This window comes from Acomys russatus, chromosome 29, assembly GCF_903995435.1.
Source record: "Acomys russatus chromosome 29, mAcoRus1.1, whole genome shotgun sequence".
Classification (NCBI taxonomy): Eukaryota; Metazoa; Chordata; class Mammalia; order Rodentia; family Muridae; genus Acomys; species Acomys russatus.
The window spans coordinates 7,185,839-7,198,067 of record NC_067165.1 but is presented as its reverse complement, the minus strand read 5'-3'; the positions used below and the strand labels follow the sequence as shown (position 1 = coordinate 7,198,067).

The following is a 12,229-nucleotide window of genomic DNA, read 5'->3' as shown; positions in this document are numbered from 1 at the left end:
TAAAAAATGCTCTGTTTTATTAAGTATACAGTGTTTGCCTGCATGTACACCTGCAGGCCAGAAAAGGGCACCAGATCACATTATAGATGGTTGTAAGCTACGATGTGGTTGCTGGGAATTGAACTCATGACCTCTGGAGGAGCAGCCGTGCCCTTAACCTCTGAGCCATCTCTCCAGCCCGATAATCTCTTTTTTTGTTTGTTTGTTTCTCTTTTTTGTTCGTTTTTTTTGGTTTGTTTTGGTTTTTTCGAGACAAGGTCTCTCTGTGTTAGCCTTGGCTGTCCTGGACTTGTTTTCTAGACCAGGCTGACCTCGAACTCACAGCAATTCACCTGCCTCTGCCTCCAGAGTGCTGGGATTACAGGCATGCACCACCATGCCCAGCTGAAGTATTCATTTTTAGAACAGAAGAAATCTTTACTTTGAGTTTGATTTTTTTTTTTTTTTTTTTTTTTTTTTTTGAGACAGGGTTTCTTTGTGTATCCTTGGCTGTCCTGGCCTTGAACTCAAAAAGATCTGCCTGTCTCTGCTTGAATTTAATTGTTGAATATGGAATATAGTTTCAAATTTTACTTGATTTGAATTATTCATATGGCATCTGCTCAGCACTATGTCATGCTCTGGGTTACAAAGAGGGGAGACATCAGAGGGCTTGCTCTTTTCTGTTTGCTTGTTTTGTTTTTTGAGACATGGTCTCACTATGTTGTTCTGGCTAGCTTGGCACTCACAGGGTAGACCAGAGTGGCCTAAAATTCACAGAGATCTGCTTGCTCCTGCCTTCCAGTGCCGAGAGTACAGATGCATGCCAGTATGCTCAGCACACGCTCTTCATCACCTGCCAGTGGGAGAGGGAGGCGTATGAGTAAATTCACTTGGTAACTGTTGCCATTAGAAGAGAAACACACAATGTAAATTGACTCGGATAATGGAAAATAAGCAATGGCTTATTTGAGATAATTGAACCAGGTAAATATGAGTCATCCAAGCCATACTAGTTACTCTATGATGTCCACACAATGAAATCACCTAAGAACATACTTCTCAGACTCTAGGTGAGAGAAGCATGGGAGAATGGGAAATAGAAGGATCCAGAGGGTCCTAGAAACCTACAAGAACAACATTATGACGGGCAGATCTGGGCCCAGGGGTCCTGCTCAAACTATGGCACCAGCCAAGGACAATACGTGCAGTAAACTTTGAACCCCTACCCAGATCTACCCAATGGACAGGACATTCTCCACAATTGAGTGGAGAGTGGGGTCTGACTTTCACACGAACTCTGGTGCCTCACATTTGACCATGTCCCCTGGAGGGGGAGACCTGGTGGCACTCAGAGGAAGGTTAGCAGGCTAACAAGAAGAGACTTGATACCCTATGAGCATATACAGGGGGAGGAAGTCCCTCTCAGTCACAGTCATAGGGGAGGGGAGTAAGGGGAAAATGGCAGGGAGGGGGGGGGAGGGAGGAATGGGAGGATACCAGGGATGAGATAACAATTGAGATGTAATATGAATAAATTAATAAAATATATAAAAAGGAACATACTTCTCTGATGCATTTCTATTATTTACGTGATAAGTGACTGGGTTCAAGACTACCCTGGGCCAGATGGTGAATTTGAGGCCAGCCTGAGCAATGTAGTAAGACCCAGTTTTTAAAAAAAAAAAGATATATATAAATAAAGAATTGCTCATATGATATGGTACATGCCTTTAATATCAGTACTTAGGAGGCAGAGGCAGGCGGATCTCTGAGTTTGAGACCAGTCTGATCTACAGAGTGAGTTCCAGGACAGCCAGGGATACTCAGAGGAACCTTGTCTTAGGAAAAAAAGTAGAAACTAATTATATTCCTCTATGAAATATACACGTAAATTTAGTGAGCTCCTACTTTGCATAAATGGGCATTTTTACTAGAAGGCTAGTAAAGAATCCTGACATAAATCCTGAGTTTTACAGTAAGAAGACTATTTCACCCCAAGTCTTCAGGAAGCCATAGCCGTTTCTTTGAAAATGAAGCCAGGATCTCAAGACTTACAGACCTCAAACAACAGGGATAGCGCAGCACAGGGGAGGCAGGGCATAAAAGGGTTAATAAATAATCAGGCTAACAGACTGATGTGTACTGTTCATCTGACGTGTGTGAGGCGGTGTAAGTCCTAACATAAAATGACTTATAATTTAGCCAGTAGTAAGCAATGTTAAGTAGAAAAATTAAATAGTAGCAAACAATTTTAATAATATCAGAAATGATAAACCACCAGGTACTACCTCTTTTTAGTGTGCTGAGGAGATGGCGCTGTGGGTGTCTGAATTCAGATACCCAGAACCCACATAAGGCCAGGTGTGGTGGTAAACGTATAATCCCAGGGCTCTGACTGTTGGAGGGAAGCAGGGACAAGAAAGTCCTTGACAATGCTGGGCCAGCTAGCTTTGTGTGTACAGCGGAAAAACAGCAGAGACCCTGCCTCAGACATGGTGGAAGTCAAAGACTAGTGCCCGAAGTTGTGTCAGCCTCAGTGTGCATACCATGACATTTGCACACCTGCACACACACACACACACACACACACACAGAGGCTGGAGAAATGATTGAGGAAGATACCCTGTGTTGGCCTCTGGCCTCCACTTGCAACTGCTGTGTATGCATGCCCACTCACGTGAGGCTTTATACACATCCACACACAGACACATACCAAAACCCTTCCTGTCTTGGGAGCATCTCCCTGCTTTTCATTAGTAACACTAAATTTGATCTACTTAAAAAAGGGATAATCAGTAAGCCTGTGTGATTCATACCTGTAGTCTCAGCCCTCAGGAGTATGGACTTAGCCTGGGCTCCAGTGTGGATTTTGACACTCTCTGAGAAGTACAAAAATTAAATGATAAATCAGAAAGGAATAACCAGTAGCATTTAAAAAAAAAACTCCTGCTATGGTGTTACTTGGTGCTCTGTTAAATTGTTGATATCTTATATATATGTTTTTAGGTCAACAGTAAGGGAAGTTTAAAAAATATATTTAAAATGAGAGATTTAAAAAGATTTGTCAGTCATTCTTAAACTTAAAACTAATGTCCCTTACCAATACTTGAACTTTTTTTTTTTTTGTCATTTTCTACTTAACAAAAGCTATGAGTACTCCCTTTCTAGAGAAATGTAACTTTATCTTTTTTTTTTTTTTTTTTTTTTTTTTTTTTGTTTTGTTTTGTTTTGTTTTTCGAGACAGGGTTTCTCTGTGTAGCCTTGGCCATCCTGGACTCACTTTGTAGACCAGGCTGGCTTTGAACTCACAGCGATCCGCCTGCCTCTGCCTCCCGAGTGCTGGGATTAAAGGCGTGCGCCACCACGCCCGGCTGTAACTTTATCTTAATCAAAATGATTCCTTTCCAACATCTGGACTTTTATCTTTTGAAGTCTAAGCTATTAAATAATTCTGCCTTCTATGTTTGTTATAGTTCTACACTTATCCCTCAGTACCCTGGAAGAGTCGCCCCAGGGCCATTGCAGGCTTCAGAATCCATGGGGTATTTATATATAACTTGTTCGTGCCATCCTGTATTCTGTAAGTCATTGTTAGACTACTGAAAAAAAGTGCTAGAGAAATAGCTATTAATCTGTTTTCCTTAGGGGAAAATGACTAGAAAGATGTTTGTGCCTGTTTGGTACATATGCAGTATTTTCTGAATACTGTCCATCCATCATTAGTTTAATCTGCAGATACAGAACTTACAGATATAGGGGCTGACTGCGTTTTGATACTTGTTCGCTTATAGGTTTCTGGACTTTAAGATCTTAATATTGTCTATCATTGTCCAAATGGATTTGGTAGTGATTTCTTCCTTGTATACCTAAGATCTGTACATTGTATTTTAATAATTCAAAGTATAATTCAATTTTTTTTTTAACCCTTTAGGTTTAAACAAGTCTCTTCAGCAGTGTTTCTTCACTGATGGAGAATTACTTCCAAGCAGAAGCTTACAACCTGGACAAGGTATTAGATGAATTTGAACAAAATGAAGGTGAGGATTTACACTGGGGAATCTGTTTGTATTTATGATATACAGACTGTGAGAATAAGAGTATACAGTTCCTTTTTTGAAGATTTATTTACTATTTGATGTATGTAAGTGTTTTATCTGCACATACACCAACATGCCAGAAGAGGGCACTAGATCCCATTATAGATGGTTGTGAGCCACCATGTGGTTGTTGGGAGTTGAACTCAGGACCTCTGGAAGAGCAGTCAGTGCCCAAGTATGCAGTTCTTTAAAAAAACAAAAACAAAAACAAAAAATCACCAGGCATGCTGGTGCATGCCTTTAATCCCAGCACTCAGGAGGCAGAGGCAGGTGGATCACTATGAGGACAGTCAAGGCTACACAGAGAAACCCTGTCTGGGGTGGGGTGGGGAAGAAAGAAAGATGGCTTAGCAATTAAGAGCACTTGTTGTGAGATTTTGGTTTCTTTAAAAGCACACAGCTTTAATCCCAGTACTTGGAGGCAAAGGCAGGTGGATCTCTGAGTTCGAGGCCAGCCTGGTCTAGAGAATGAGTTCCAGGACAGCTAGTGCTACACACACAAAAATGTTGTGGGAATATATTCTCATTTTAACCTTAAGTGTGGGGATAGGGGACTTTACAGCAGGTGACTATGACTTGCCTTGTGCTCTAGCAGAGGTGTGTTTCTGCCAGCTGCAGATAGTTTCCGGGGCTGGGCGTGGTGGCGCACGCCTTTAATCCCAGCACTCGGGAGGCAGAGGCAGGCGGATCGCTGTGAGTTCGAAGCCAGCCTGGTCTACAAAGTGAGTCCAGGATGGCCAAGGCTATACGGAGAAACCCTGTCTCAAAAAACCAAAAAAAAACAAAACAAAACAAAACAAAAAAAAACAAAAAGCAGATAGTTTCCGTTATGTGTGACATTTGGAATCCTAGGAACTTTTCAGAAAATTTATAAATGCTAGAGCCCCATGAGTGGGTTGCTAGTTTGTGGTTAATTGGTTGTTGGTTGCTGTTGGTTGTGGTTTGTTAAGTAGTCATGCACAAAGAAGAAACAAGAAGAAGAAGAGGAGGAAAAAATTAGAAATTAGACTGAAAAAGATCAAACTTGCCCCAAGGATGCCCCTAATCAGCAGGAAGTAGTCTAAGGATAACGATATTGCTACCCCTTTTCTTAATATTCTTTTTTTTTTCCTTTCCTATCTAATGTTAGGGGATTGGAAGGGTGAAAGGAGAAAGAACCCAGGTTCAATTCCCAACATCTACGTGGTGGCTCACAGCTGTCTGGAACACCAGTCCTAGGGAACCTGATGCTCTTTTCTGGCCTCTGCAGGCACTAGGCATGCAAGTGGTACACAGAAATGCATACAGGCAAAAACACTCATACACATAAAATAGAATGAAATAAATCTCAAAAAATTAAATAAAACAGGTTTTGTGATGTAATGACAATAATATATAGTATATTTAAAGGGAGAAATAACACTTCTTAGCAGTATGTGCCAGGTACATGTTTTAAACTTAATATTTAAACAGTTCCATGAAGGTAATTTCTCATTTCCTGTTACTTTGTTTCCTTATGTAAAGATAAAATGTATGGCAAATGGCCAGGCCTGTAATCTTAGTACTTGGGAGCCAGAGGCAGGCAGATCATCACAAATTTAAGGTTAGCCTGATTCATATAGTGAGGAGTTCCAGGTCAGCTAGGGCTACATAGATAAAATCTGTATTATCCTCTCTCCACCCAACTCCCCCCCAAAAAACCAGGTATGATGCCTATAATTCCAGCATTTGATTGGTGCGATTAGAAATTTAGCTCAGTTATAAAAGTCCATAGCATTCACTAAACCCTTAGTACACATCCAGCATAAACTGAGTGTGTTGATAAATACCTACAATGCTAGGAAGGAAGGCGGGAAGCAGGGAGCTGGAGGGTCAGAAGGCCAAGGTCACCTTTGCCTAGATCCTGAGTATGAGGCTGACTTGAGCACTATAGAAGACGCTGTTTATAAAAGAAGAGGAAGAGGAAGGAGGAAGAGGAGGAGGGGGAGATGGCTTAGTGAATAAAGGGCTAGCTGCGCAAGCATGAAAACCTGAATTTAGATTCCCAGCCCTTACATAAAGACCTGAGACACAGCTGCAACCCCAGTGCTGTGGGGAGTGGAGACAAGCAGATCCCAAAGGGTTGCTGATAAGCCAATCTGGCTGAAAAGAGCAAACTCTGAGAGCAGTGAGAAATCTGTTTCAAAAATTAAGGCGTAGAGACCAGGGGTCTGGCTTGTGGAGGCCAGGGGTAAAACCCGACCACTTCTATTTCAAGACAATGAGTTCAAACCAACTGGGAAACACAGTGAGACCCTGTCTCGTAATAGAACAAAAACGAAAAACCACCTCAGGCTCCGAAGGTTGACTGTACAGATTAGCAAATGGAGATATCCATGTATCCCCCATCCCAATCATGATGTAGATTAGAGAGCATTTAGTCTCCATAGAAAATTTCTCACTCAATTAGTAATCTTCACTACTGTTCTATTATCTGTGCCTTTTTTTTTTTTTTTTTTTTTTTTGTGGCTTTTTGAGACAGGGTTTCTCTGTGTAGACTTGGCTGTCCTGGACTTGCTTTATAGACCAGGTTGGCCTTGAACTCACAGAGATCTGGCCTATACCCAGTGTTGTGATTACAGGCATCTGGCTCCTCTGCCTTGTCTTATAAACAGACAATTCAAAGGTGTTTCCCCATTCCTGGGTCTGCAGTTCAGTTTAATTGTATTATTATTTATTTCAGTCTAATAACAAAATTGAGTTGACATAAAATTCTTTTGTTGTTGTTTGATTGTTTTTTAAAGATTTATTTATTATATACACAGTAGTTTTGTTGTTGTTGTTTTGTTTTGTTTTGTTTTTGTCTGCATGTATGCCTCTGCACCAGAAGAGGGCACCAGATCCCATTATAGATGGTTGTGAGCCACCATGTGGTTGCTGGGAATTGAACTCAGGACCTCTGGAAGAGCAGACAGTGCTCTTAACCTCTGAGCCATCTCTCCAGCCCCAGTTTGATTGTTTTTTTAAGACAGGACATTTCTGTTTTTTTTTTTTTTTTTTTGGTTTTTTGAGACAGGGTTTCTCTGTGTAGCCTTGGCCATCCTGGACTCACTTTGTAGACCAGGCTGGCTTTGAACTCACAGCGATCCTCCTGCCTCTGCCTCCCGAGTGCTGGGATTAAAGGCGTGCGCCACCACGCCCGGCTACAACAGGACATTTCTGTGTATCCCTGGAACTCATAGAGATCCACTTGCCTCTGCCTCCCAAGTGCTGGGACTAAAGGTGTGTGCCACCACAGCCCGAATTTCTTTTGTTGTTTGAAATGTTTTGAAACATTATCCTTTGTGTTTTTTTTTTATGTCTAGCTAAAAATTAGGTGCTTTTAAACATATTCTGTGGACATTTTACCCCAGAGTGGAAATATTTGTTAGGTAGGCCTAAGTAGCTTCTTACTGCTACCAGCAAACTCACTGTAACTACTTTTATTTTTTTTTCAGATGAAACAATTTCTCCTACTTTATTGGATACAAAATGGAATAAGATTTTAGATCCTTCTTCTCACCCATTGTCTTTTAACCCTGCATTGGCCAGTGTGAACGAACCTACAGCTTCTAATGAGACAGCGCCACAGCTGAAAGTCTTCTCCCTGGCTGGCTCAGCTCCCTGCAGGAGGGAAGGAGAAGATCCCTGTGCTAACGGACAGGACTTTGGGCTAAATCCAGAGGTTGACACGATGTGGATTGATGAAAATTCTGTGACAGAAGACCAGCTAATTAAGAGAAACTATAATCAGGATGATGAGTTTAGTGCCGTTGAAGTGGGAGAGGAGAGGTGTGGAAGCCTCACGTGTCTGCCAGATGAGAAGAATGTTCTTGTTGTAGCTGTCATGCATAACTGTGATAAGAGGACATTGCAAAGCGATTTGCAGGATTGTAATAATTATAATAGCCAACCCCTCATGGATTCTTTCAGCTGTTCACTGGATAATGAAACTAGACAAACTGATCGATTTAGTTTTAGTATGAATGGGTCCACTGAAAAAGGCATAAACTCAGAGAAGCAAATGGATGCTTTGAATAAACCAAAACCAGAGGGGGATTCTCTTAATCATCTCTGTGCTGCTTTGTCTAACAGTGAAACCAGTGTTTCTTCTCCTTCACAATTAAAGGATGATGAAAATACAGGCAGAGACTCTTCCGCATCTGCAGTTACAAGCTTAACAACTAATTCGTCCCAGGGAACAGATGGAGGGTCTGACATTAAAAAGCAAGAGAATTACCTGCCAGATGAGGACCTTGCTGGCAAAAATAGCTCTTCTAGGACTGATCTGTGGAGCTCAAACTCGTTTTCCCACTCAAGTGAGGAGATCATGACAAAGAAAGAGCCAGCCGAGGAGAGGCCAGCTGGAGAATCCTTCTCGTCTGGGGTGTCTTTGTATCTCAAGACAGACACACCTGCTTCATCTGGAAGGGACAGCTGTGAACAGTCTTCAGACTGCCTTGTATCCCGTGAGGCCAGAGCCGATGAAGATGAAGGTAGTGGACATGAAAGAAAAATTGGCACTACAGAACTCTTTAATGTGACAGAACATTTCTCTGACTCTCAGATGACTGATTGGGAGTTAACGAAGCTGAGTGAGATGAATGACAGCCAAGTAAATGAAGAAAATCAGATGGTTTCACCGATTAGCCAACCTGAGGGCACCAATAGCGGAGGAGAGTGTGTTGGAATGGCAGATTCGGATCTAGATTCCAAAGGAACTTGCATGAACGAGAGTGAAGGATGTGATTTCCCCACTGTTGATGATGCACCAGCAGCAAACTCTCTATCTAATGGCTGTGATTCCTATGGAATGCAGAGCCCAGTTGTTTCTTTTGTCCCAAAGACTTTACCCTCCAAAGAAGACTCAGTAACAGAAGAAAAGGAAATAGAAGAGAGCAAGTCAGAATGCTATTCAAATATTTATGAGCAGAGAGGAAACGAGAGCGCGGAAGGGAGTGGACTGCTTTTAAACAGCACTGGGAATGTAGTGAAGAAAAATTATGTACATAATTTCTGTAGTCAAATCCCATCAGTACTCGGGCAATCTTCCCCCAAGATAGCAAACCTGCAATCTGTTAGTGTTCCCTTTGGTGGTGCAAGACCCAAGCAACCTTCTAATCTTAAACTTCAGATTCCAAAGCCATTATCAGACCATTTACAAAATGACCTTCCTGCAAACAATGGAAATAATGCTAAAAACAAAAATGATATTCTTGGGAAAGCAAAACTAGGGGAAAACTCAGCAGCCAGTGCATGCAGTACATCTTTGGGAAACATCCCCGTGACTGATACAAATGGGGAACATTTAGAAGGCTATGAGGCCGAGATCTCCAGTAGACCATGCCTTGCGTTAGCTCCAGATAGTCCAGATAACGACCTCAGAGCTGGTCAGTTTGGAATTTCTGCACGAAAGCCATTTACCACCCTGGGTGAGGTGGCACCAGTGTGGGTACCAGATTCCCAGGCTCCAAACTGCATGAAGTGTGAAGCTCGGTTTACGTTCACCAAAAGGAGGCATCACTGTAGAGCATGTGGGAAGGTAAGTTGCATTTATCCGCTCAGGAACTTGGCTTGTTCTGTAATGCTGAACTAGACAGTAAAGCAGGGTTAGGTGAATGAACCTCTGGTTGAGATGCTATCATATATATATCCTTTGAAAGCCCAGTTCTAGGGAGTTTCTATATAAAGCATGAGCTTGCTGTGTCGCCATCATTATCATCGTCATCGTCATTGTTGCCAGAAAGGGTTTTGCCTCAGTTTTTTGTGAAGAAAAGAGAATTGAGAATTAAGGAAGTGTTTACTTTGTGGTTTTTACATTGATAGATATTTGGTTAATGGGATGGTTTGAAATAAGGAAGTTGTTCTTTCAGCTTAGGACATATTTGTGATTCACTTATTTTTTCTTTGTTGTTATTTTGGTTTTATATTTTTGAAAAAAGTGTGGCTGTGTAGCCTGGCTGGTCTAGAACTCCCTTTCTAGAGACCAACTTATCCTCAAACTTTCATCAGCTCTCCTACTTCTGCTTCCTGAATGCAAAGAATTAAAGGCATTACAATCACTATGGTTAATGGTTGTTTTTATTCTATAATACTTAACATTTAAGATATATTGGAAATTTATCCTGTTCTGTTTTTTAAAAAAAATTTTTTTGAGGGGGTGGTTTTTGGTTTTTTTCGAAGGTTTCTCTGTGTAGCCCTGTCTATCCTGAACTTGCTTTGTAGACCAAGTTGGCCTTGAACTCACAGAGATCCTCCTGCCTCTGCCTCCCAAGTGCTGGAATTAAAGATCTGTGCCACCACATCTGGGACTAGATATGGTTATTTTCTGTTCTGCCTGCATGTATGTGTACCTTGTGCCTGCTGCCCACAGAAGTCAGGAGATGGTACTTGATCCCCTGGAGCTAGAGTTATAGATGATTGTGAGCCACCATGTGTGTGCTTGGAATTAACCCCATGCCCTCTGCAGGAGCAGTGAGTTCTCTTAACTGCTTAGCCATCGCTCAAGCCCAATTCCATACTTGTTTCTATATAGTTTTTCATGTACCAAATGTTCCGAGGGTTCTTATAAATACACACATGTATTTTCTCTTATATGACTTTAATGCAGGTATTCAAAGGCACTATATAGATATATATGTATATATATATATATATCCTTATTCTTATTAAGGATATAAGAATAACTAATATTCCATAGCTCTCTCTAAATTCTGTTAGCTAATAACACAATTTGGGCTTTTTGTTTTTTAATTATTTATTTTTATTTATGTGTATGTTTGTGTGTATACCACATGTGTGCAGATGCCTGTGGGCCGTGGAGGCTCGGAGAGGATATTAGATTTCCTAGAACTGGAGTTACAAGTGTTTGTGAGCTAGCTGCCTGATGTGGGTGTGGGAACTGAACTTGGGTCCTCTGGAAGAACAGCAAGCACTTAGGGATGACCACTAGCCTCCATAATTTTTTTCTTTTTCTTTTTTTTAACCTTTATTTAGTCACATGTAGTGGATGGACAGTTTATGCTTCAGATTCCCCAGGCTTACAGGTGTCATCAATCTTCAGAATATAATTTGTTTTTAAATAAGAGTTGTAAATACGAAGAAAAGAGGATTTTATATTTTTTAAAAGAATGTAAAAATTGATGTGAGATTTAAATTCACATTTTAGCTTTGTTTCTATTAATTATGTAATTTCACTAACCCTTAGTTTTGTAATCTGTAACAAAGGCTAGATTAAATACAAAACTAGTGGGCTATTGTGAAGAGAATGAGATTACAGAGTAAACCTCACTAGTTTTTCTCTACCTCCATTCTCATCTGACTTATCTGTTCACATGCTTTTAACATCAAGGAAAACTAAGCCTTGGTGATTTAGACAGATACAGCATTCATTTCACACGAGCTGCTCTAAGACACAGCTTCATTTGCTGCAAAGTGAGGAGTATGGAAGATCTCTTGATCCTGTCCCTCATGCTCTTGCATTAGTACTTGAACTCCATCAAGTCCAACTGTGCAGCTTCCTCAGGGAAAAGAATCTAGCTGAGAGTCAAACAAGACTTGTTCTTGCTAGTTTCAAATTCAGGGGAAAGAATCCCAGCGTGTTCCTTCAATTCATTGGCCAGTTCTAGGCCACGGGTGCAGGTCGTCAGTCACTGGGTTAAAGCCATGATTAGCTTAATCGTTATTTGTTTCATAGGTCTTTTTCACAGTGTAGCAAAAAAATAAAGTTTTGTTAACAGATAAAAGAGCCGAGTAGATCCTGGGTGGGTAGCTAGGAAAAATCGTTTGGGCACGGAGAGATGACTCAGTAAGTAAAGCGCGTGCTGTGCAAGCCACCAGGGCCTGAGTTTGACCTCCAGCACCCGTAAGGAAGAAGGACGGAAGGAAAAGAACAAAGCCTGTCACAGTGGAGCATGTCTGTGATCTCCGGGTCGGGAAGGCAGAAATAGAAGAATCTCTGAGGCTTGCTGCCACCCAATCCAGCTTTGTCAGTGAGCTCCAGGTTCAGTGAGAAGGCTCTGTCTCAAAAAAAAATAAGGTGAATGATTGGGGAAGAATCTGTCATCATCCCTTGTCTCTGTACGCCCACAGCACACATATACACCTGCACGCACACATATAGGTGAATACACACAAAAGGAAGGATTGCTAGA

General features: G+C 41.3%; 1 protein-coding gene across 1 annotated transcript in view; it reads left to right on the top strand.

Moving 5' to 3' along the window:
• Zfyve9 (zinc finger FYVE-type containing 9) overlaps nt 1-12,229 on the top strand; it is a 121,891-nt gene that overhangs the window by 40,475 nt on the left and 69,187 nt on the right. Inside the window, exons 2-3 of the mRNA XM_051170970.1 lie at nt 3,914-4,019; nt 7,535-9,618. Coding sequence (XP_051026927.1) covers nt 3,950-4,019; nt 7,535-9,618 — 2,154 coding nt within the window. The 5' untranslated portion in view covers nt 3,914-3,949. The remainder of the gene's footprint in view (nt 1-3,913; nt 4,020-7,534; nt 9,619-12,229) is intronic.